The following is a 27,033-nucleotide window of genomic DNA, read 5'->3' on the forward strand; positions in this document are numbered from 1 at the left end:
AGCCCTCCTGGGTCACCTGCACAGTCTGTACAGGCACAGAGGAGGATCATGTGCTATGACCTCGTACAGCACAACTGTGTTGTGGTAGACTATGTCCTGCAGCAGGATGCACGCCAAGCACCTGATCAAAATATCATCTGCTTCCCTCTTGACCTGACATGCCTTGTAATATAAGGAAGGAGGATCATCAAAGGCTACTAAATGAGGAGAAATAGACTTTGTTTTCTAAATACTGTTTACATTCCTAATTTCATTTGATTTTTGCCACAGGCTTCCCATTTAACCTTCAGCAAGTTATCTGTTGTAAGCCTTGATTCTGCATGTGAAAAAAATGACAATAAGGATGTTTAACAGTAAAAATTGGATTGTGAGTAAATCAAAATAATGTTAAGGAAATGCTGGCATGCTGCCTTTGAAGGAAGGGCAGGATGGGAGGGGTGTGAGGGAAGCCTTTCATCGGGAGGTTGAGTGATCTATGTCAGGGGCTGTTGTAGCCTCCAAGAGCAGCAACACATTGAAAGGTTTGAAGGTGACTTTTTATGAGTTCTGAATCTTGTGCTGCTTCTCTCTAGAATCATATGCAAAGTCAGTCTCAGGGTGTTCGTGTTCATAGTGAGCATGAGAATACAGAATGTATCTAGGTTTATCTACTAGCCAGGAAAATCCACTCTGGATTTGAGTGCAAAGAGGGGAACTTCAGACCAAGTAATTTGTCTATGTTACAAGAAGCTAAATAGAGACAAAGGAAAGTGTAGGTGGAACATATAGAAAACAGGAATTTAGCATAAGCTATGTCTAGTGGAATACATTCTAGAGCAAAAGATGAGTACACAGTGGCTTTGGAGGCATTTTCATGTACAAAACCAGTTTAATTTGCTAATGATACACTTACTGTCTTTATTTTCTTAGCAAGTAACTATTAACTGTATTTTTATTGGAACACTTGATATAAAAGCCCAATACTGAAGACCACAATTAATATTCACTGCATGAAATCACCATAAGACCAAAATAAATATTTCTTGATCAATTTTTGGAGCTTCTCTAACAGGAAGGGGTTTCTTGTGGGAGAACAGCTTTAATAGCCAGGTATGGGAAGTTAATGAGGGGATAGCCCACTCTCTGTTTTGAGCTAGATTTCCTGTTAAAGCCCTGGTGGAAAGTATTATTCCCGGAGAAGCATGTATACCATTCTGGTGTGCTTGCCTAAAAAGCTGAATCCAGTCATTGTATCTGTATTTTGGCTTCTTTCCCACACTGAAAGTACCGAGCAAACTCCCGGCTGCTGCTCCCTTTGAGCTCGATATCCTCCTTAACCATCAGGGAAAAGAAAGGGGAAAACCCAGGGAGGTGAGTGAGTTCATTTACATAGGGAGTCAGGGGCAGCGCACAGTTTTACACGTGACAGCAGTGAGCCTTTCTGCTGAACTTGCTGAAGCCTCCAAGAGGCGTTTCAAACAAGATCTAATACTGACATTTCTGATGTACAGACAAGAGTGAAAGTGCTTTATAAACTGAATTGCATAACATAAATAATATTTCATGTTCAGTAAGGTGCGGAGCTGTGACAGTATTTGATATTCATTTTGTTCCTGGTTTTGTTATTACTGTTAAAGCTTGAGATATTTGTTGCTTGTTATCATTCCTGTCTTGAAGATCCGTGTTCCCAGGAGTATTAGGGTCCCTTCCTAAGCAAAGAGCCCTAGCTACAGTATGGGGATCTGCAGCACGCATCACACATGTCTGAGGCTGTTGCCATCGACCAGCTTGGTGTATTCTCCTGGGTTAGTGAACTGAAGCTGCCCATAGACAAGTAGGGAGCAGGGCTGGACCCTCTCTTCCCTTCCAAGATTTAATCAGCCACTAGATACACTCGGTGGAATCATCTGGCTCGCCTGGTTTTGTCTACATAAAGAAATTCTTCTGAACGCAGGAAGAACGTTAAGAGATGGTCTCTGTCTTTTCCAAATTTACTTATCATTTTAACTGAAAGTTGACCGTAATCTATTACAACTTGCTACCACCCGGGTGGAGTAGCAACCTCTTAACATGGCTTAGCTTCAACTATGCCAAAAACAAAGGCTTTGCTGTAAAATAAGTTGTTTGGTAGTGTAGCAGCTGTATGCTGATGAGGAATGTAGCTTGTAATCTACTGTGCTTAGGAGTAATTGCATTAGAATGAGTACATTTATGCTCATATAAACGTGTCTGCATAGTGAAAAACAATCTTGGGGTGACAAGACTGCTAATGCAACACATCTTTAACAACTTCATGTTGACAGATACGGGCTTGAAAGGCATGCAAGAGTACAGGTCCTGATACAAGTACATTGAGCTGAGCAGAAGTGCAGCACTTGGTCATACAGCCAGATGTTAGTAGGCCCATAGTGGATTTGAAGGGCTTATGAAGAAAGAGGAGTTAGTTTTGTTTGGGATAAGAGCTCAAAAAAACGAACAACCACCAAACAACAATAGTATGACAGTGACTAGGAAAACCCATGAGTTTGGTAAAGTGAGATAGTTCCTAACTTTTCTGCCTTAATATGTATTTCAGCATTTGAGCCTACTTTCACTGGACATGTATCGCTAAAATGTTTCCTTCTGTGTAAGAAATATCTCTGGTTTCTCTAACAAAAATTAAATTCTGTGTCATAAAGGCTACACATAACTACTGGACTCTGGTCTTACCTTTGATTGTTTCACATGGCTTTGGTGGTTCTCTGTGCATGGATAACTTTTGGACTTGAAGTGTATGTACAGGGGAAGAGTGCAAATTCAGAGTAACTTCAGTCTGTTTTCTTGTTCACTTTTTTTCTCCTTTGCTAATCACTGTAGGTATACTTTGAGAAACTGCATCTCCTGAGATTTCTCTCTGCTTGAATTCAGCTGAAAATTTGAGCCGTGTTTATTATGATCTCAGTTGTCTTTAAGGTCAGAACATCAGCTTAATCTATGGCTCAGTGCTCTAGCTACTAGGTTTAGGTGTAATGGAGACCAGCAATCAATTTCTCCACTGTTTCGATATTTAGAAATAAAGTGTAGGTTTTAAATATAAAAAACAGCAATAAAAACAAACAAACAAAAAAAAAACCAACTTGTTTACTAACAAGGTGTTAAAATTTAAGTGAAGGAAAAAAAAAAAAAATATATATATATATATATTTTTTTACAAATAAGTGATGAACAAAGAAATTTAATCATTTCTTGTTTGTCCTTGTGGCCACATACTTAAAAATAAGTGACTTAGTTTGTATTCCAGATTCTGTTTCTGACTGTCAGAAAGCTGAGCTTTTGTCTTGTGTTTGGGAAACTGTTTCTGAGTGTGATTAGAAATACAAGCATGTTGTTGCAAAGATCAGGTCTTAGTGTGAACAATGTAATAAGAAAATGTTAAAATACAGCAGGGAAGAAAAGTCTTTGCAGGCTAAACACAGAATTCTGGAATTTGTTTGTTTTATGATTGCTGTTGAAGCAGAACATCACTACATTCCTGGGAATTCTGCATGATCAAGGATTATAACATTGATGCCATGTTTACGTTAGTTTGTCATTGAAATTTTTATAAGCAAGTACTTATCTGTTATACAGTTGAAGTTCCTGCTGACTGCTATCAAACAAGCAAATGCCTAGCGATGTTTTCTCTCTCATGCTGGATTTTTCACTATTACTGCTAAAGAAGCTCCCCTTCTTCACATCTTGGTTTTGAAGTGAGCTGGTGACTGAAGGGCAGTTAACCATAGAAATAGATTTAAACCCTTGTAGTCGACCAAGTTCAAAGAAAGGGGGGAAAAAACCTCAGAAATCCTCAGCCAGTTGAGCAAGCTATGATACAGGGCCACTGTGTGGCAACACAAGCAGAGTCAAGGGTGCTTACCTAGGGAGAAGTGAGGTTCTGCCCATTTCTGATGCTCCTGGCTGACATTTTTTTTTTATCCCTGACAAATAATTCAGAATTTTTTTGGCATTTATTGAACATTTGCCTCAATACCAAATGTCCTAGATCAATTCCAGTGATAACTACGTGCTCTCAGACCTTTAAAACAAATACAGAAGTAAGTTTAGTTTTATTTGTAAGTCCAGATGTGTACGTATCCTTTTAAGCCTCTCATTGCTTGATGCTGAAGCTTGAAGCAACTGTGATCGTAAGTAGATCTGTTTAAACCTTTGAGCATAAACTCAGGAGGATATACGACTGTCTCTGTATGTTGTGTAATTCTAGGGAAAATATGTGATCACTGTATATTGACTTAATGATGGCAATGTAAGTTTCATTGGTTCAACTCTGTATAAGCCAATAGTGCTTGTCTTGCTCCCTTCTTTCCTCTCCTTCCACTGAAGCTGATCTCTTTGCCTGCTCTCCATCCTTAGGCTGAGGAGCAACCAAGGTGATTTTCCTTGCAGCTTCTTGGATGGGCTGCCACAACCTTTTGTGCTTTATTTTGCCTACCTGTTTGATTAGATTAAGGAAGGATTAAAGGATCCAATATTCTGAACAAAAGGCAACCTGTAGTTTATAAATGTGTAAATATAATGTAATTACTTCTTAATTCCTTATGTTAAATAAAAAGGGAGTTTTCTCAGCAGATAATCCCTGACACTTTTTTTGAAAGTCAAATGAAGGCAATTTGCTGCCCCAATGATGAGCATCCCTCACAAAGCTCAAGTCTGAGTTGATATGAAGAACTTTGGCTACTTTGATCTACTTGTTATCCAGATAACTTATCTTCCCAGTCCCACTGATTTCTAACAATTTCTGACTTCTTGTAAGGAAGAGAGTTGCTATGAGGTTTTGTCTCCACTTGGAAAACATAGAATTTACCATCACTTGTAGCTCAGCTTGCTTACTTCAGCAGTAATAAAGAGTATAGTAAGGACAGTGTTTTATTGCAGAAAATTCATGTTTAAAAGCCCTAGTAGCCGTGCTTCTACTTAACTTAGCACAGATGTACTGGTGGTAATTTGGGGTAAATGTTGTGGAAGCTTAGAAGAAAAAAAAAAAAAAGAAGTAAATGAGCAACTTCCTGCCTTGTAAGCACTGTTGACCTCCTTGCATTTGTTGGTTTTCTTTATTTTGTTTAAAAAAAATGAAGTAAATACACCCAAACAAAAGAAACTTTTCTTAAAAACAACCCAAGGGAATAAATGGAATTCTGTATAACACTCAGCTAATGACTTGTGTGCATGGATGCAGTTTTGGGGTTTCATCTGAATGCACCACCATATGTAAGTGTTATGATCTCAGCAACAAGCAGAATCATTCTTGTACAAGTACTGTCAGTGTCAATTGTAGGATATTTTACTATTTGAAAACTAGCATCTCAGTTTGCGTGTTCCTTGTAAACTCTTTCTTCTGCCACAAAACATTTCTTTGGGCAGCACCGTCCCCTTGCACTTTTGTAGCTCATTGGCAGCAGTGTGCTTCACCTACTTTATTCTCTTGTGGTTTGAAGTGTGTTATTTCTCTTCTTTCCATCCCCGCCTTTGCTTTCGGTGCTCCATATTGTGATTGAGAGTTTACTTTTATTACACCTTACTAATCTGCAGTGGGCTAATTCTCACTCAGCTACCTGCAAGGGGGCTGCGATTATTAGAGCAAACAGCAAGGCCGTGCCCACATGTCTCTGCTAGACTTGTATCAAAGCACTGCTATCAGAAGTGACGTCAATTCTGTGCCAAAGGTTTCTGTTGTCCTTTTTTTTTTTTTTTAAAGACCCTGAGCATGATCTGCTAAGAGGTTCACACTGATCCCTTGCATTTCAGCACAGAATAAATGTGCATGGCTTTGCTGTCTGCCGCAAGGTGCTTGAAAGCAGTCTCTGAAAGGTTCAGAGGGCAGCCCTAAGAGAAATAAAGATCCTCCTTATAGCTAGCTTTAAATTAGAGGGGAGAAAGTGTAAATTCTTGCTTTGAGAAGACTAAAATCAGCTCTGGCTGCATTGTAAATGACCTAAACTGTAATGAGGTTAAGCAGAACTTGGAGAGAAGTATTTAGATTGAAGTTTTTGTTTCTCCTACCTTATTTCTTTCAGTTTTGCTAACCTGGGATTCAGACTGTTTGATGCCTCAGTTTTAACAAGAACTAGTTCACATTAAAAGAGCGATTTTGGAAACAGCTGTCACACACCTGGGCAGTTCCTTGCAGTCTACCTCAACTGTGAAGCGTGAAGTTACAGTCAGCCAAAGCGTTGAGGTGCTCCTCTCCCCTGCGTGCTGGGCTTTTAGTGTAATTGGCGTGCTTTTTTGAGGGAATCAAGAGTGTGGGATAGAGGATGGTACCAGCAGCTGCAACAGCCAGGGGTAAAGCCCCTGGTGTAACTGACCTCAGCTATTCCTTGTTCCTCCGACTGTTCTGCTTGTTCCTGTTCACGCTTCTGCATATGCAACTGTGGGTCTCTGCTGTGGCCTGGACGAGAAAGGGGCTCTTGTCCAACTGTTAGATTTGTATCGTTTGCAGGCAGGAGGTTTTCATTTTGTTTGTTCATGTTGGGTGAGTTCTTGATCTAGTTTTACAGCACAACTCATAGATGTGTTGGTAAATGAGAGATGGGGCAGACCACAGCATGAGGGTAGAAGCACCTCTTGCTGTAATGAACATCTTGTACCGTGAAGCCTTTACTATGTAGCTTTAGCCAAGTTACCATCCTATGGTTCTGATTTCATGAGGTGAGGGGAGAAATAACTTAAGACAGAAATTACAAGACACAGATTTATAAAAACCGTTATGTGAACTTTTTAATTTTTGTGCAATATTCTGTGATCTTGAGGAGCAGTGTACTGTTTTAAGAGATGGATATTGTTTTCAGCCGGTTACTACAACATGCTCAACACCTACGTGTTTAGATACTGATGCAGAACAGTTTTTTCCTGGAAAAAAAATTATAAATAAGGAGACATCTGCACTCTTAGTCATGAAGCTAAGCATTCTGAATTTCCAGTCTATATGGCAGTAGCTCGATATTCTGAGGACTGATGCTATGTACTTAGAAAAATGTTTGGTTGATTTGACAGATCTGTTTAGTGAATGTTCAGAGAAGTCACTGATGTTCTCCTTTTTAACTCGAATCTACACTGAACGTGATTTCCCCTTGGGGTGTGCAGGTCTAGCTTAAAACAGCCTCTTGCTCATGGAGTTAAATAATCCATTACCTCGTTAAAACATTGGTGCAAAGTGAATGGCTGCCATACAAGATCATGGCAGTTTGGAAGTGCCTGAACATTACTGCCTCACCTTTTATGAAAGCATGAAACTAATAAGCGTTTTCAGTCCTCAGTATGAAAATCTTTTTCAGTATAGCTTTACCTCAGTTTCCTTTTGCACTTTCTTTGTGCAAAAGAAGCCAATAAAGCCACGTACATATACAAACAAACAACAAAGCTGCAAACTGACTGAGGTGTCTCTCTTGAAGGCTGGGAAGGAAGGGACTGCTATTTCTGTTTCCATGTCTGTGTGTGCCATCACATGCTGATCCTAACGGGGTCATGAAAGCTTAATAAATGTTATCACTAGTGCAGTGTGAAGCTTTATGGTTAGCATTTGGCAATTTGTACTCTAGAGTTTCGGTAGACTTTTGTTAAAGGCAGACTTTGGGTGAATGTAGGCCTTTTTGATTTGTTTGTTTCATTTTTGTGGGGAGGAAGGAGTTGAGAGTGTGGGGCAATTAAGACTTCTGCTATGTGGATAATACAGAACAGAGGTAATGATTTAATAAATGTGGAATTAAAATGGTCTTTAAACTCTACTGAACCCTTAATCACTAGATAATGACTTATACTGTATTGATACTAATTTTCCTTTTTATATGTCTAGCTTAAGACTTTGACTTGAAACCATCTTTGTGACTTATCTCTGAACTGAAAGGGTTCAACATCCAATGCTTCTGGGAACTACAAGTAGGCTATGGCAAAAGAACTGTGCTTCTCTTGGTGCACGTATGTCTTTCTTTATATTTTTTTCTATAAAAGCTGCAGATAGATTAAGTTGTCTGAACAAATATTTCCAAATTCTTCTATATTTTGTTTTTATTGTAATGGTATGAACAGGAATGATTTCTCCTTCATTTCAGGAGCCAGAAACCTTCATGATGAATGTCAGCAAGAAGCTGGAGTCTTGACCATAAACCCCTGTGTGAAACCAGGGTTTTGTGGAAGGCTTAAAGTTCTGGTTATAGAAATATAGTGGGATCAAAAATGAAAGGAAGTTGCTGAAACAGCCATGATGCAAATCCTAAAATTCTAATTTTTTCAAAAGAAAAAATAAAGTAAGAAATTTCCAATTAGTGGTATTCAGTAGCATCCCTGAAAGCAGACAAGTAAAGGCTATATGTTAGGTGACTAAATGAGGGAAAAACATAAAACCAACAAACCCAAATACTCTTCTGTTTGTTCTTCAGCCAGTGCAGGGCTTATCAGTGTATGTGGGTTTCTTTTTTGCGTTGGAGCAGCTAAACTTTGATGCAGCCTTTCTATTTGACTTCCCGTGGTTTTAAAAAAGGCAGAGCAGTGATCGAACTTGGGACTAAAGTAAGGCAAAGCAACCTTGCTTATGTAAAGTATAGCCTTACTGGTATAAAAAATCCCTAGGGATAGCTGTACATCTAAGACTTTGGTTTTTATTGTGTTATATTCACTTTGTTATGAAAAGCTGTAATTCCATGGTTGATTTACATTTTGTTTATGAAGTACAAATAAACAATTTTGTTTTTTTTTCCTTAGGCAACAAATAACTCAAATTTAAATCTTGACAGTATAACTGATTAACCTTGTAATAGCATATTTGAGATATTAATGTACGCAGTACGTTATCTCGTGCTTTATCTGACCTTTATCTGTTGATTTTAATATCCTTTGTGGTTGCTAGTGACGTTTGTGTTGTAGACAGCGAGGGATTTTGGCTCCTGTTTATTTCTTTGGTTTATCCCCATTCACTCTGTTCTGTACTCTCAAAGAAATAATTACATCAAGAGGAAAAAAAAACACAAAGAGGAAAAAAAACAAGATGGTAAACCAGAGCAAGAAGCACGATAGGAGATGGTGTCTGCATGAAACTAATAATCGTTTTTCAAATAGCATTCTGCAAGTTGCATGTCTGGTGTTACTACTCTCGTGTGAACTGGTGGTGAAAAAAAGGCAGATAGATGGATTGCTCATGCTGTACAAATTTTACCCTTTTCTTGCATAATTTTTGGGTATATGACTTCATGTGAAGTATTGAACTATAAATTGATTGTTTAGAGTAAAGCTTAGCCACTGCAAAAGCTTGCAGCATTGTACTGACTTGCAAGGCATGGGTGCTTTTCTGATCTACCACTAAAGTGACCCATATCACCAAACCTATAGAAAACTTATCTGAGGGAGAGGGGAGAAAAGAGGAAAGAATATGAACTTCTGTTGCTTTACTGCTTTATGTCTCAGTAGGATCAAGCATATCCTGGAACAGAGGAGACATTAAAGGCAGGAAGGGAGAGAGACTGCTGCAGCAGCAAATCTTTTTGCCTTGAGGATCATGGCTTGCTGCTGCATGAGCTGCAGACACATCCCTGCTCTCCTGCTGTAGATAACCATCCCACATCAGCAGGTGTGTGAATGTGCAAAATCTATGAGCTGAATGCCAGTTAATGATTTGAGGCAGTTTTGCTAATGGCTTTGCACTGACTCGGTTATAAGGATGTTTACAGAAAATGATCTTCTGTCTGTCTGTAGGAGCAGTGAACTGTTGATGTTCATGGTTGGAAACCGAAAGAATGCAGAAATAGGAGTGGAGATGTCTGTTCTTAGCTGTTTCTGTCCATCCTGGGCAGTATGTGGATGGGAAGAACTACCTCTTCCCAGCATCAAGGAGGCAGGTCTGCTTCACAGGCAATAGGAACATTGGATTGCAGGAGGCAGGGAGAGCAGTTTGTAATACAGTTTCATTATGATTCTTAACAACCTTGCCAAGTATCACGTGATGAGATGATGGCGAGTGCAGTGCTGAGAGCAGCTGATGCTGTGAGAAGCTGCACAAATCGTGTTTCCTGCATTAGCGGAGGCACTGCTGGTTTACAGATTGCTTCTATCCCGTGCAGTGCCTGCCTGACCACCATGGCAATAGGTGCACAAGTGGGCTTCTGGAGGAAGCAGGGAGGAAGAAATGGGCATTTCTGCTGTGCAACTCATCTCCTCTTAAGGAATCAGTCGAACCTTGCTTTGAAGTTGTTTGTTTCTGCTCTTTAACTATGAAGAGTTTAAGTGACCAGTTCATGAAGCTAACTAGATAAATCCCAGTCCTCCTAAGTATCTGGTGAATGTTTTAGGCTTGGAACGCCTTTGGCTATTTACTGATATCGTAGAGTCTAATGTAATAATTTGCATTTCCCTGTAGACTGTGCCACTCTATGTAATGCAGTATATTTAAAATATACATATATACTGTGGCTGAATTGAACAGCAAAATGTTCTCACCATATGCTTAATATACACGCTGTGCTGTGTCGTAGATATACAGTGAAATTACTATTTTTAAGTAGCTGTTTTCATTCCCGGCTCTAATTACTTGGGTGTTGGGAAAGACTATTGGTTTGTTTCTATGATCTATTTCTGTTCGTAGATGTGCCCAGATTTAAGGTGGTACAGCTATAAGCAGAGAAAGGGGTAATTATAGTTCAGAAATAACAACAGTTCCTGTCACCTTATGCTGCAGATCACTTCATAGTCTGAAGGTGAAGTTTAGGATTCCCATTAGACCCAGCCTGAAAATAAACCTGTAACATAAGCTTTTTATGTTTTTTTTTTTTTTGTTTTTTGTTTTGCTTGTATGCAATTATTACAATTTGTTCTCTTGGAGAATTACATTCATGTTTCATCCTGCTCTTAGCAGAGCTCACAGCAGTTGCAATTTGTCAAAATTTGCCTTCTATCTGAAGTTTGGTTTTGCTGCAAATTAAATTCAAAATCAAAACAAGAAATTGAGCCTGCACACGTTTGCTGCCTTTATCAAAGATGCTTAGCCTAAACATGAAGTTCTCAGGAGAAGCTCATATCCTCCTCTTTTGTAGGAGGTGTTCTAATTAGCCACCTGAAGGCAGAGAGTAAGCAAAATTACTTCCTTTTTTTCTGTCAGGTTTATCACTTTGGGCAAGTGCTTTCAGAGAAACATTAGCAGTCTCCTGCTTTGTTTGCTGTTGGGGAGGAGGGCATCTGCAGGTACTTTTTTTTCTACATGCAATTTCTCCCTGCAGTTTCTATGAAAAGCATAGAAGCGTTTTCCATGGCATGAAATCAGTGTAGGCCAGCAGATAGAACTGTGTGCCTGTAGCAACCTAATTCTTGACAGTAAGGAGTATCAAAAGTAAAATCAGCTGAACTGATTTCCAGAATGAATAGGTGATGTTAAGCAGCAGAGCAAGGAAATTTATTTACTGTTGATTTTACTGATCTGAATGGTAATTATTATTTCCAAAATCGTTTGAAGAATTCACTGGCCTCTGGGATGTTTTTTATATTGAATGTGAGGGGATGTGGCTGAGCATCTCTGTAGTCTTTGTCCTGCAGACCTGCCCAACTTGCATTCCTCTTGCACACGTTTCCTTTGCAGTGCTTCAGGATAGAGCAGGATGGCGAGCATCATTTGGTGAGGGAACTCAGCACTTCCGACAGGTCTCAGTGCAGAAAGCCTTCATGTCACTCTAGGACCACCGTGTGCTCTCTCCTTGCTGGAAGTGCTATTTTTTCCTCCCTGTCTCAGAAGGGATATCTTCATGTTTGAAGATCCCAGTGCTGGGCGGGATCTCGGGTGGCACTGAGTTCCCAGCCACTGACTCTGGTTTTGTGGCTGCGCCTGCTCAGCTGACACTTATTCATAGTCTGCCTTTGAGATCCAGCACCATGGGATGAGGTTTGCTCATTGTTGGAATACTGAGGCGCAGCAAAACAGCTGACAAGTATCTTTCAGGGATGGGGAGGGGGAAGGATCAAGGCAAAAAAGGAAGATAGCATTCTGTAAGAGTCTGTGTTTACATGGATTTTTTTTCTTTCTTTCTTTAACCTTCTCACCTTCACGTTCTCTGCACATCTGACTCTACACCACCGTCTGTTGCAGTAGTGGAAAGGCATTATACCCTCCTGGGAGGGGCACCATGCTCAATGATCACAGGCAGAACGCCCTGTGAAGGCCGCTTGTCTTCTGTTCTGAAAGGAGCAGAAGGCTTTGGGTTTGGAGGATTTACATTTACAAATAGCTGTTGTGGGTGTACATATTTTGGTACGTGCTCTCTACTCAGATAAAATTCTTGTTTTTATTAGGCTCTTGAGTTTTTTCAGAACTTTTTTTTCAACCTTTACGGAGTGCACTTAAGCAAAAACAGAGCTCCAGAACAACTTCAGAATAAAGTGAAGCCTGCTTGCATCTCAAGCCTTTCAGTTCCTCTGTGACAAACTTATAAAACAATGAATTCATTCTCTATTACACGCAGCCGTGCAGACATTTGTTCATTACAGCTTGTGGTTGAGGTGTGTGGTAGCATGGGGTACTGTGCTGAACACTGTCGTGACAGGATGAGCTTGAGACATTTAAAACATGTACATAGCACTTAACTGCTTGTCATGGCTGACTGTTCTGTTAGGCTGTGCCTTTATTGGCATGGAGACACGCGTGGTGGGTCTGCTGAACAGAGCAGCCCTATCAGATCAGCTAGTAGCTCTGCCTATCTTGGTGTCCTATCTCCAGGAGTGCATGTCAGAGAGAGAATAAAAGAACTGGGCAAACACAGGCTGATTCTTCCCGGATTAACCTGCCAGCCTTCAGCAAACTTTGGTTCAAGGACTTCCAAGGCCAGAGGTTGTATTTCTGCACTTGGCAAAATGTGTGGTTTGCTGCTTTTTTTTTTTTTTTTTTTTTTTTTAATGGTAGTAGGGCAAGATTTTATGGGAAGAATACAAGGCTAGATTCACTTTAAAATGATTGTGTCCATAGTCAGATCAAGCCTTTAAAGGGGATTTTCTAACACTGCTTGGCTCTGTAGAGCCCAAATAATATCAGAATTGTGAAGCTATGTTTAAGTAAGACTCCTTAAAAGGTTTTCAGCCCACATGCATGTGCAACCACAATGTCAAAAACAGATACAAATATTTTGACAGATACTTAAAGGGGGTAGTGGTGTAGGTATTTAGAGGGCAATAATGAGAAAGAAATGGCAAGATAAATGATCAGGGCGTAAGGTTCTTTTTTAGAAAGAAAATAATCTCACGTTCTCTCCCAGCATTTAGGACACTGGTGTTATTGCTGTGCACTCAGCACCCCAGATGCTAGGCTGTGGAAGACAGGCCTCCCCAGTGTGCCCATACTTCCCCAGCAGCGAAACACAGCACTGCTAGCAGCGCTGCCCCGTGCTGGGGGCTTTGGCCTCCCCTCCTGTACAGCACAGCTGTACTCTGGCGGGTGTCCCAGGGGTGCTGGAAAGCAATGCGGTCTGCACAATCTCTGCCTCTTGACCAGAGACAGTCAGGGTCACAGACGTGAATATTATCTTTGTGACGCTTCAAGCAAGCAAACAGATAATATTTTTTTAAAAGAATGTTGTGCACAGTCAGTTGGATCAGATCTTTCCAGAGCTGTTCCCTGGAGGGGATGCAGCAATTGCTCACCCACACCAGTCATGTAGGAGAAGACAAGGGCAGGGAGGAGAATGCACACACATGTGCACTTCTGCAGGCAAATATGCACGCTTGCAACGGGCACAGAGTCACAGAATCACCCGGGTTGGAAGGGACCCCAAGGATCATGTAGTTCCAACCCCCCTGCCTAGCAGGGCCACCAAACATACACATGATGTACACAGAGTATCCTCTTTCTTCTTGCTGAGTCCCTTGGGTGTTCCCTCTGATGCTACAAAATTATTTTTGCTGTTCTTTAACCCAGGAATTGTGCCTTGTACATTTTTTCAGCTGTATACATTTACATACAGCCCTAAAACCCCTCTTCAAACAGTATTAGGTAATTGCTCACTGATTTCAGACATGCATTTCCTTTTTATTTATTTTTTTAATAACTGCTAAATAGAAAAATACAGAACACAGATAACTTTGCTTTAGAATCATAGAATCCTTAACGTTGGAAGGGCCAGCTAGTCCAACTCCTCTGCAGTAAATAGGGACGCCTACAGCTACATCAGGTTGCTCAGAGCCTGTCCAGCCTGACCTTGAAAGGTCAGGAATGGGGTTCCACCATCTCTTTGGGCAACCGTGTCAGCGCCTCACCACCTTCACTGTAAAATACTTCTTCCTTATACCCAATCTAAATCACCCCTCTTAGTTTGAAACCATTTCCCTTTGCCTGCCACTACAGATCCTGCTGAACAGTCTGTCCCCTTCCCTCTTACAGCCTGCCTTTAAATACTGAAGGGCCACTAGCAGATCCCCTCAAAGCCTTCAATTCTGCAAGCTGAACAGCCCCAGCTCTCTCAGCTTGTCCTTGCAGGGAGGTGTTCCATCCTTTTCATCATTTTTGTGATTCTCTTCTAGATGTATTCCAACAGGTCTATGTCTCTCCTATACTAAAAACTCCACATCTGGACGCAGCACTCCAGATGAGGTCTCACCAGCACAGAGTAGAGGGGCAGGATCACCTCCCTTGCCCTGCTGGCCATGCTTCTTTTAATGCAGCCCAGGATACAGTTTTCTGAGTTGGAAGGGCACACTGCTGGCTCATGTCCAGCTTGTCATCCACCATTACCTCTAGGTTGTTTTCAGCAGGGCTGTACTCTGTCCTTTCATCCCCCAACTTGCATTGGTAGTGAGAGTTTCAAAACTAGTGTATATATATGTGCTTAAAATACAATATCATAAATATATTTGCTTGTGCAACTTTAAGAAAAAATATACTGGTATTTTTTCATTTATGTACTTTTTTTTTTTTTTTTTTTCCCAGGTCTGGTTTAAAGATGTAGCTGAGCAAGAGACTCATTTTGCTTTGGGTCTAGCTTTAATTGCCGTGGGTGTGAAGCTCTCTTCTCCCCTGCCCAGTGCCAGCAGCAGGAATATTAGGACAGGAGGGGTGAGCAGAGTGCTAGGAGAGCAGGACACTCCTTGGGAAGGGTGTCAAGAGAGATTGTTCTTGGCTTGACTTGACTCAGCAAGAAGGGGGCACTCCAAAAGAGTTTTGGCTTCATCTCAACTGGCACAAGCACATTTCTGTTGGAGTTAGGAGGTGATTTCTCACCATTAGCACTTCAGTTCTTGTCAGATAGTAAGGAAGAAACACATTTAACTTAGTTGTGGTCTGGATCATTTTGTCAAGGATTTTTTTCTGATGATTTTCTGGTGATAGCATGTGACTCCACACTCAAAAGCAACTTCTAGCTTGGTTCTGTGTGGCACATTCTATAGTGGTATTGTGCTTGCTGTTATCTTAGTGAAGATACAATTATAAAGAGGAGTATAGAAATGAATCAAAAAACATAATGATCCATTTAAAATAAGTTGGTCAGCAATCCTTCTTAGGTTCATATTTCTCAGGTGTTCAAACCCAGCTGCAAAATCCCTGCTTCTAAAACTTTATCTGCAGACAATAGGTCTGAGAAAATAGGGTTGCCATTATGTGTGAAATAATAAGGGGTATCTTTAAGTCCTGGATTAATTTACAGTTGTTTGCATGGGAAACGTGTGTGTAGGGGTGAAGTTGTTTTGTACTGTATTGTATAAATAACCCCCTGTACTGGCCAATTTCACTGTTGTGCTTGAAATTTTATTTTACCTTTAAACTTTTGCTTTTTTGTTTGTTTCTTTTTCTTTCTTGGGGCTAACGTTTTCATGGCAGTATAGCTTCTTATCTGTCTGTTCCACTGGTTTGCTCTAAAATTTGTATGTTTTCACGAGTGTTTTTCCCCACCTTCAAAGGCGTTGCTTTTGTTCTTTTTATGAGAGGAGGGCTTGGGGCAACAGAAAGAGATACCCAGACCCCATCACTACCTTGGGAGCACCATTGCTCCTGTAGAGCCCTTTGGCTGCGGTGGGTTATCTGACAACTAGTTCTTTCCACAGGAACCTCATTGCTACCAAATCACTGTCCAGTTTTAAAGTTGCTGTGCTAATGGCTGGCGGTTTTAGTGAGTGGATTTGTGTTGGGTTTGTGGACTTCGTATTGTGCTGATGGTAGCTCTTCAATGAATGAATTGGGTTGCCAGTCTTTTTTGTTAGATCCTGTAGGAAAATATAGATCTCATTCTTCTGAAAAAGTTGTTCTTCATTTTTTGTTTCTGAAATTATTTATCTGGTATTGTCTTCCCCCCTTTCGACTTGGCTTAGAATTAGTTTCAGGTTGATAAGTTCATATGGCTGAGCAGCACGGATAATTGTGGTAGGTAGGCTTGGCTGATGTGGTAGGTGGATGTTGATGGATGTTGAAGTGTTGCAAAGAAACAGAGAAGCATAGTTGCATATGTTTTTTTGTTTTAAATACCAAGGACTTTTATCTCTGCATTATACCTCCATAATTTTTCTTCTATCTGATGTAAGAAGAGAACGTTTCCCTTCTTTAAAACAAGAAAATGACCTTAGAACATGCTGAAGCTGTTTAGCTTCTAAAGCCTAATGCAATCACAAAAGAAGCAATCCAGATTTTTATGCATGTTTTTGCTTTGGTGGGTTTGCTGTGCCAGATCATCAGCCCTCTTATACCAATCCAAGAAAGAGTTTCTGTTGTGTGAAAATACTGTGATACAGTACAAAAATTCTTCTAGCCATGGTCTGGTAGCTAATTGTCATTTTGTCATTGCAAGTATTCAGTGAAATGAAACAAAAAAAAGTTAAGCAATGGCCTGAAGACCACCAGTGTAAGATTTCAATATTAAAGTTAAATGTCGTTGGTGGTTTTGTACAGTTGTCTTCAAAGTAGTGCAGTGATCTTGCAAAAAAAAAAAAAAAAAAGAGCGGGGCAGGGAGAGAGAGGGAAGTAAGGGCAAGGGTAATGAGGATATTGAAATTTACATTCAATTTCTTAGAGGGTTTTTCCTTGTTTTAGCTGTGGGAGAGCTATGCAGTGCATTCCATCTATTGTGCTTTAAATGGAGAAGATATACTATTACATAGAAGCAAAATGAAGCTCTGAAAGTAATTCATGACCAAGATCTTTAAAGTGCGTGGACTTCTGAGGGCTGTTTTACACCCTGAAAAGTTTTTGTTTATAGAACACAGAACAACAGTGTTACTGCAGCTGACTGAGCCAGTTTTCTTCCCTTGCTGTGTTTTACTCGGGGTGTCTGCACAGAGATGTTTCTTTAAAGATCCTGCTTTGGCCACAAGCGTTGCTGTGTTTTTAGCTGTGTGTGTAGAGTGGATTCCTGTAGACAGGATTCCAGTTCCAACAACTCTTTGCTTGCAACAATTTTTGTGACACAGGGCTTATCCACACTGCCCTTACCTTTTTTACACACGCATCAATGGCAACAGTGAACACAATGGAAAAAAATGGTTTTTCTGCCCAGGGGCAGCTCAGTGAAGCTGAAGGGCATCAAGGTAAAGGTAAGCATGCTTTAAGACTTTTGCAAGGATCCCCTAGAGTACTGGGCGACAGGTCTCTGTGCTAGGAATCCAGCCACCTCCTTTTGCTCAGCGTGGGCCGTTAACATCTTCAGGCTGCTGCCCTTTGTACTTTGTCTAAGCAGAGTTTGACTAGCTCAAGGGGAGTCTTGCTTTGCTTTTGTGCCCTGCAGCACTGAACAAGTACTTGCTACCCTTTGTGTTCTTATTTATATTACAAAACAATCCAGAATCTTGTTTTCATGTACTCTGTACTGAGGTACTCACAGCACTGGCTTTATCCATATAAGAAACGACCTCTAGATCAGAATGCAGTGTGGTTTTGTTGCGTGGCCTCACCAAGAAACTATAGGAAGTGCCCAGAGAAGAGCAGGCAAATGAGGAATGTACAAGAACAAATCTGATGTGTTTTGCTTTGTTGTGTTTTGTTTTAATGTTAGGTTTAATAATTAAACACAAAATCAAATGCATGCATCTACCGTGCTCTCTTCTGAATGCTGGAGTTTGCTCAGGTATGAGTACTTGTTCTCATTACTGTGTGCACTTGAGGACTTTGGTGAGAATGTATGTAAGCATGTCCTTGCAAATAACAATTTCCAAGCTTTTGCAGAAGAAAAGGCTGGTTTTCTTAATAGCCACTAAGTATGGTATTTAAATATGGTAAACATATTTTAAAAAAACTAAAGATTAATTTGTTAAAGTTCCTCTAACAATTCTTCCAGCTTGACCCAACAGCTGCCTGGATGGATCTCACAGATCTCTTCTGGCACCTCATGGTGTGGTGCTGTGTGAAGGCAGCAGAGTTGTTTCCTCAGATCTCCATTGTGTCACACTGTCAAGAATGAAGAATTGGATGAGTTCTTTATAAGAGAATGCAGATTTCCTTCCTCTTCATTTGCAAGCTGTGGTCCTTGCAGTCCTCTGGACATGGGGAGCATATTCATTCTCCTGTAGGGTGCTCTAGAGCTGGGGCTGGACAAAGGGTTTGATGTCTTATGAGGAAATTGTAAGTGAATTCAAATTTCACATGAAATGATGGACTCTGGATTGTTACTATTCAGGATTGAGTTTTTAGGGTTCTAATGGAATCCTGGAGTGGCTGGGGTTGAAAGGAACCTCAGAGACTATCTAGTTTTAACCCTCCTGCGACAGGCAGGTTTGCCATCCAACTAAATCAGGCTCTGGATAAGGTTGCCCAGAGAAAGAGTGGAGAATGTGGGTATTGATCCCATTACCTCTCTCTTGCTAAGTGAGCATTCTACCACTTGAGCTCATTTCCCTTAATACTTTCATTAATCTTCCAGCTTAGTTTTCATCTAGCGATCAGAAAAAGTGTATAGAACTCTAAGACTTAGAAATGAAGCCAGGGAGATTCTTATGTCACTAGAAATTCGTGGTGCATTTCTAGGTTGCAGTGTCAGTCCCTCAACTTAAACAAGTAGAAACATATCTGAGAAGATGGACAAGTAGAGGCATGGAATAGCTTCCCTATGAGAAATGAGTAAAACAGCTATGGATCTTCACACTGAAAAAAGCAGCTGCTGGGAAAAGATATGATGAGGATGTCTATTAGGAAATGTATCAAGAAGGGTAGTTACTCCTACAAAACAAGAAGTAGGGGAGTAGCAGTGTAACCACTAGGTGACAGATTCAAAACAGCTTAAAGGAAGTGGTTGCTCACGTGCATGTACAGTGACTGTTGAGCTGTGTGGATGCAGCCGTTGTGGATGCTGGAAATGTCCGTGCAGTCAAAAAGCAGGCACATAAGTTCCTGGAAGAAAAATGTACTGAGGATTCTTTAACTGTGTTGACACTGCTTCCCCTTCATTAAGTTCGTAAGCTGAAAGGTTTTAGAATTCTCTAGAATGCAAAAGAGTGTTCTAGAGAACTTTCACTACTGGCTTACTTCTGATTTTGTAGTCTTCCTCAAGTATCTGCAGTTTGCTGCTGGAAGTGGGTTTGAGGTAGATGAGTCTCTGATCTGACACTGCTATGGCCTTTTTTGCTGTCTTTAACTTAACGCTCCCCACAAATTTTAATATGACATTACTTTGCAGTTTGCTTGCTTCAGTTGTTCTTCCTTATTGTTTGGTTGGGTGGTGAGTTTTTCCTTTCGGAATCCCTACAATGTATCCCTGAACTTTCTGGTGACTTCAGCTTTCATCCTCGTTTACCTCAAACTCTACGTGCAGTTTAGCACTGGGAGCAGATAGAAGAAGTCTTCTGAGTAATGAGCTCATGGCTAGTCAGATACAAGTTGATATATGGAGTAAACATACGAGCTAGAATTCTTTCATAACATCTTGATTATGAAAAGATAACCATGATATTTGTATCTCCTTAGTTACTTGTAACACCCTCCGTGTGTGTGGGAGTCTTGGGTTTTTTGCTTGTTTTGTATCAGTTTTCAAGTTTAACGTTTTATTGTGCTCAGCTTCATTTTGTTTTGTGTTTTACCCGGTAGAACTTCAGACTCCTATGACAGTTTTGCAACTGATTTACACACAATTTAAGTATATTTTTTAGCAAATTCTCTCAAAAGTAGTATCCCCTGTAGCTCAGGAGATGATTTTTGTGCAACCTGTGAGTGGAATTTTGTTATGGTTGTAGGTGCCGAAAGTTAAGTTTTGTTTCAATAAATTGTCTAGAATTCTAGAAATTTCAGGTGCTTTCCTCATAGCGAAAGTAGCTGGAAAGCTTTAAGAAAAATCCCTATTTTCCAGTCTTGCTGAAGTGTGTCATTGTGGTAATTTCCTAGAGCTGGATGGGATTTGCTTTGCTATTCAGCTATGCTTTCCTGCATCAGAAGACCTGCACGTCCTCCTCAGGAGGCACCCACTCACTTCCCTGCAGAGGTGAGAGCTCTGACTGAGGGAGGAGCGCAATGCGAGCCACAAGCTTTAGAGAGCAGAGCTCTCTTAAATACGAAACTTTCCATCCAACTTTTTCACATTGCAAGGTGTCACATTTCAAAAGGAAGTACTATGGCAAGCCAGTGGTTAGTTTATATGTAATTAATTTAAAATTAGTAAAATGATATAGTGATAAAAACGTTGTACTGTTATTTCTTATCAGGGTTATTTCTTAGGTTTACAAATAATTTGGCTGTGAAATACAGTGTTATTTTGAAGGAGGAACTTGCAGTGCAATGGATTTTCTTTTTCCTCACTACTTGTATTTCACTTTAAGTTGAGTGACAAATGGTTGTAAATTGGGTTATAATGAAATATATGCATTGATTTGCTATGTAATCTTTGTGTTGCATTCATGGAATGGAGCCTCTAATAAGATGCATTTCTAATAAAGATATTGAACAAATGTCTAGCTATTCACAAATGCATCATATTCTAAGAGTAAGCAATTTAGGCATAGATTGATTAGCTTTTCCTTCTTATCTGCTGTTCTGAAGTGCTGAAGCTGCATTTCCTTGAAAACCTGACAAGGCAGAGAATTATATATTTGATGTATGTGACTCTGGACATTGGTCTAGATGCTTAACACTCTTTCTTCGTGGAGAAAAGCATGTAGTCAGTCTTAAGAACTGTGTCCCACAATTACTGTTGCTTTGAATGAGATAATTTCAAAGAAGGACACACCAACTTTTGTTTCCCCCCTTTGATATTGGGGGAAGGAAAGTCGGCTTATGGAAGTGTGAAGTTGTGAACATGGTATTTGTACAGATTGTTCAACTGATGGTAAATGAGACTGATGGAGGCTCACATGTGAGTGGTGATATTACTCACTGCTGAGTGAGTAGTTGTTTGTGGATGTTGGTCACACTGTTTTTTACTGTTTTTGCTAAGTAGCTAATTCTGTATCTGGGAGAGCTCTAGGCCTGACATAAGGTTAATTTGTTCCAAATGGTATTTTGATTTGAACTGACCATTGGGAAGATAGTTATTGTCCTTGGGTGGTAGGTGCGCAGAGATTAGTTTGGACTTGGGACTTTTAAAAAAGTAATTGAAGTGCTCAGGTATTTCTCAGAATCACACTTCTTGGACATGTTACAATATTTTGCAGATTAAACACTGCGTATGGCACTCAACTCCTGGTGAGAGGCAACATGAGCAGCTTCTTCCATATTGGACAAAATAAATGATCTCTAGAAAGTCAGGGATGGGCCTTGTATGGTATGCATTACAGGGGAAGGGCCTTCCTGCTCTCTGGGTACCAGGGTGAGGTTCTGACTTGCTTTTAGCCTTCACATGTGACTACTGTTCTTCTTGAGGTTAAATCTTATTTACTTACTAAATCAGTGTTTTGAATCTAGAAATGAGTGTGTTTTATAATTACAGTGCATGTTGTAGGTTGCTGAAATGTTAAGAGTTTTCAGCTAATATACTATATTCTTAAAAAAAAAAAAAAAAAAAAAAAAAAATAAAAGCTTCAAGCATTTTGTACTTTGTGGAAGAAAAGGGGGAGGGAGTGGAGGAAGCCCAATAAAATACCCAGAAGGAGCAAAGAAGAAATTCTCAAATTTAAAGTGATCCAAAGTCATCTTAAGTTCATGAACCATCATCGCTGTTTGATGTCAGCACAACTGAGCGGAAGTTTGTGGTTTGTTAGTTAACTGCTGCCATAGATTCAGAACTTCTTGCTGCCTGAGAGCGTGGATGGAAAGCAAGCACAGTGGGCTGCTCACAGCAAACCACACTACAAGCCTTCTGACCGCTTGAGCGGGATCAGGACCCTGCCTCGAGATGAAGCTTCATACTGCGCCTTGCATAAATTGCTGCAGTGTTTCGTACCTGAAATTGTGATAGACTGTGATTAGCAGAGCAGTAGGCAAGCGTATCTGCTCCTGTGTTTCATCATAGGAGGGGGGTGAAGAGAAAAAGCAAGCTCCATCCTTAGAGAGAGAAGCTGCTGCGAGAGAGGAAAAAAAAAAAAAACCAAAAAAAAAACCCCATCATTGCCTCATGTTGTTTTAGCATGTGACCAGTTACAGCAATTGTTGATTGTCTGCATACCGGGAAAAAAATGTCCTCTAGCATAAAAAGTTCACAGTCTCCACTTCAGGTCATTGCAAATAACCTTTCCTCTAAAGGCAGTTATTAAGGAAGTGGACGTCTAATCCAACCTTTAAATATACTTTGCTGAGCCAGAAGAAAATCAGAGAGTGCCAAAAAAGGTTTTTTAAGCATGTAGTAAAGTTCATTTTCTTTCCATTGTTTCTGCTTAATTTGAATATTGAGATATGGCTTTTTCATTCTTTGAAAATAAACATCTACAGGGAAGCAGATAGAAGAAAGCTGAGGATACAGAAGGCTTTAAATGCTCATTTAACACTTTCTCTGTGAGGAGGGTTCTGCAAAATCATCTAGGAAACTCTTCAAGCCATCTTCAAATCTGTTTATTTTTGTGTTTTTTTTTCCCTGTTTAAATACAACAGAAGACCAAGATGTTTTCCTCATTATATGCTTAAGTCCCTCAGAGTAAAAGCTGGCCTGTGTCTGACTGTACAGAATCTACATGGGACAGATGCAGAAGGTTGAGGGGATCGGTTATGGGGTCCCAAGCAGGGGCAACACATGAAGCTCAGGACCACAGTCACAGTTTGTGGAAGTGATTTTTTTTCTCATATCCAGTGGCAGAAGGTGGCAATACCTATCACAGGGGCTAGGGGCTCAGTCATTCTATGGTCAAGGAAATCCTGAGATCAGTATCTCTGATACCAAGCTGTCTTATCTAGTGGGGGAATACTCCATCTGGCATTCCACGCAACCTTAAGCATGTTTGTCATGGAATGCTTGTCTCATTTATTTTCTATCTTATAATATTTCTTACGAAATTTATCTCCACAGTGAAAAACATGAAGGAGAGAAACTTCTGTTCATTTCACAGTATTTAAATTGGTGTTTGTTGTAATGATTTTTAAAGCATCTTTATCTTCTTCATATGTTCATGGTTTCTTGCATCTTATCACAGTTTCTGTAAAGCAGGTTATCTTAGAAATATGTTATTATTTTGTTCCCAAAACTGAAATGTGTTCATTTCGCTTAGGCACATTAAAAATGATGCACCTGTAGCTGCCATTCTTTGGGAAGGATATATATATACACATAGAAAACACTTCCATTTGGCCATCTACCTGGATACAGAATTGTGAGCTTAACTTTTATTTCTTTCATTTCAATTGATTATCATTTCTGTTTATTACTGATCCTTTTCCTTTCCTCTTGGGAGAAATCTGCTTATTGACAGATAGGGAAGATTTAAGTAGATGGCTGTGATCACACTCCTGACCTAGCTAATAGTCAAGTAAGTCAGTGGATAAATACTCTGTAAGAAAGTAATAAGTCTGTAAGAAAAGCTCCATTAAAGGGCCAGTTTTAGTGAACTAATAATACAAGAAAGAAATGGAGAGCCTGTCCTGAAAATGTATTTCTTTTTTATTCTTTGTGGAAATGCTGACTGGTCATTAGTTAATGGTATTATCCATGTGAAGGTATGATGAAAATGGAACACAGAAATCTCTTAGTAGTTGTAAAAGTAATTGAGGCATAGAAATAGCAAAACCATGGTTACACGTAATTTGAGTACCAGTAAAAACATACCTGCCTTTAAAAATATATATGTGTGCCTATGTATAACCTCATCATATATCTGTAACAGGAAGATAAAAGTAACACCGTAAACCTCAGAGTTCCTATGAATGATTTGCTGCTAACGTCAGTATTTTTTTTTTAGAGAATGTGATTATTTAGATCAAACAAACATTCTTTTGGCATTAGTGACGTAGCAGACTCGTGTTTGGTGAGATTTCCTGTTTACTTTGGGTCTGAGCGCAGACATCTCAAGAAAGCGGGTGCTAAAACTTTTATTCCACATCTGCGTAGAAAGGCAGCCAAAACTGATCAGAGATCTGTAACCAACTTTATATAGGTTTTTATTCTTCAGAAAGGAGTAATGGCAGCTGAGGCACAGAAAGCTCATAAGATCCAGAGATGTCTTGGTTTGCTGACTGAGCTAATTCCTGTTTTAATCTTGTAATTATCAGCCAATGTGAATTTGGCAGCCTTGTGAGCTACTGTCATACTTTTCTGAGCTGGGACCCATGTCGATAAATTCCCTTGGAGTCAAAGGACTGGATGGCCATTAAGGATGAACTGCTGCCTACTTAAGAGTTCCCAAGTGGTAGCAAGGCATTGCAGTGGGATTCAGTACTCAGTTTTATTCCATATCTTTTCATGAATTTTCTATTTCAAATCATAACTTCTGTGAGTGTTAATAAATAGAAACAATACATCTTTTTTGTAATTTCTGTATATGATTTATACTTATTAAGTTGCAAGCCTTCTTTAATATATTTTTTTTTTTTCTAAAGGGCAGAAATTATCATCTTGTTTCATTATTGTCCAAATTATAAATAAAATTGGTGATTATATTTATTACTCTGCTGCTACTTTTCCTATTCTGTTGACTTGATTTCTTTGTACCTAATAGAAAAACATAGCCTGCAATAGACTTACCAAATGAATTTTGTTTCTCCTTTGATGGTCTTGAGAAAATAAGATGACTGTTTTTGTAAAGGTGACTTCAGTAAATTTGTATCCTGTGAGGATAAAATGTGTATTTCTACATATTTGATTCTGGTACTATCATGTGGAACAGTATCAACATTGAGACCTGCTTAGGCATTAAATTACTGCTGTATTTAGAGATTCTGCACCTGTTACCTTAGTTTGTGAGGCAAGAAATTGCTGCATATGAAACTATTTGGTAACCTAGATTGGCACTAGAAACCAAAACTGTGTCTTGGAGACCAAGTTAATGACAGCAACAAACATACAGGAAGTAAATAAAGAGGCAAAATCACATGCAGTGTATCCTAGGAAAAACATATGATTTTCATTGAGAAAAAATGACGAGAATCAGGAACAGCTCTGCAGTGGCCTTGGTGAGAATGGACTCTTCTTCATGGGAAGTACTGAGCAGAGGGATGTCTGTCTCTCTGAAAAGCCAGGCTGGGTTCAGCAGCTCCAGCACTCTGTATTCATACTGAACTGAATGAATTATCTTCCTTTTCAAGCTTATACTGCAGGAACTTTACGGAGGGGTCCTTGGTACTCTTCATAGTACTAAGACAATTCTGAGATACCAAGTAGTGTTTAAGTGAAGCTGGATGAGGTTCATGGGGCCTGTCAGCCCAAACTGCTACCAGGTGAATGCTGTCCCCAGGTGCACAGGGCTGTGCCTGAGCTCACGGGGCTGATCCGAGCTGAATGTATCTATGAGCTTATTTGCAATGTCGGATAATACACCTTTGTGTTTTTTAGTGGTAATTGTAGAATAAAGGGGAGAGAAATAGACAACATAACTGAAAATAGTGTTTATCTGTAGTTTACCTTGTACTAGATTTGATGGCAATTATGTTATTTTTTTCCAGGCAAAAGCTACTTCTCAAGAATGCAGATATTCCTGTTATCATGAATACATATTTCAGTCAGAAGGTATTACTCAGCGAACACTTAGAAACAAGCAAGACACGAGGTCCTACAAAGATGCTTATTAGAAAGAATATTGTATCTTTGGCACAGACATTCAAACTAGATGACCTTGACAAGCAACCCCAGGAATCTTCAAATAATCAGGTAAGGCTCATTCATTGGGTTCTTCAGCATTTTGTAAGAAGTTGGCAAGCAGATATTTGGAAATCATAACAAAAACAAAAATTACTGACCTGTTCAGTTTCCGCTTTCATTTAACTAAGGCTGAATAATATGTGATGTTTATTGTAATAATATTTTCTTAGCAGAGGCTTCTGGCCCATCTAACGGCTGAACTGCTGAGAGGTTATTTTGCTGAAATCTCACTACTGTGTTAAATAGTAATTGTAGTTTGTTTTTTCATACATTTTTATTTTATTCTATATAGCTGAGTAGCCAAATTTTATTTGAAGTAAAATCAATTTCCTGATAACTGCTAAGATAGTATCAGCTGAGATATTATTTTTAATAAATATTCCCTTTTTCCACTCCTATTGAACTCATTTCCTAGTCTGTCCTGTTCTTTATTTAATGCATCAGTTGGGAACACCAGCCTCCTTTCCAGCATCTTTACAATTTGTTTTCTTTCCTGTTATAACTTTGTTTATATCAAAATAACTGCTGACTCTCCAGCTGTTGTACAAGCTGAAGTATTTTAAGTGATTTGGCTATCTGATAGTTTGCACCAACACTTTCTTAAAGATTTGTTTGAAGTTTTTGTATTGTCCACCCAAAAATCATTGTTAGCATTTGAGAATTTTGGTCCCAAGAATCTCAAGAACAACACTGAGTGTCATTGTTTTATTTGTCTTACATATATATACATATATATGTATATAATTCCATCTATGAGTGTAAGAATGAAGCAGTTGCCTAAGTCAAACCCTAATTTAATTTCTTGCTGCAGGTCCATCTGATAGAGAGCTGCTTCTATAGTATGTGAAAAACAGAGCAATTTAATTCTTTCCCTGATACTTCCTAGCAAAACCATCTCACTTAAAACTCATTAGACATGTTTCATTGTAACTGCTTT

The 27,033-nt window shown here is 39.6% G+C and overlaps 1 protein-coding gene across 3 annotated transcripts in view; it reads left to right on the forward strand.

Moving 5' to 3' along the window:
* Window positions 1-27,033, forward strand: part of SPIDR (scaffold protein involved in DNA repair) — a 198,927-nt gene that overhangs the window by 103,256 nt on the left and 68,638 nt on the right. For all 3 annotated transcript variants that reach the window (XM_042869748.1, XM_042869749.1, XM_042869750.1), the window contains exon 9: window positions 25,901-26,105. In XM_042869748.1, the coding sequence (XP_042725682.1) occupies window positions 25,901-26,105 (205 nt within the window). The remainder of the gene's footprint in view (window positions 1-25,900; window positions 26,106-27,033) is intronic.

Source organism: Lagopus leucura, unplaced genomic scaffold, assembly GCF_019238085.1.
Source record: "Lagopus leucura isolate 7727_CA_CO unplaced genomic scaffold, USGS_WTPT01 Super-Scaffold_100002, whole genome shotgun sequence".
In the NCBI taxonomy this organism is placed as follows: domain Eukaryota; kingdom Metazoa; phylum Chordata; class Aves; order Galliformes; family Phasianidae; genus Lagopus; species Lagopus leucura.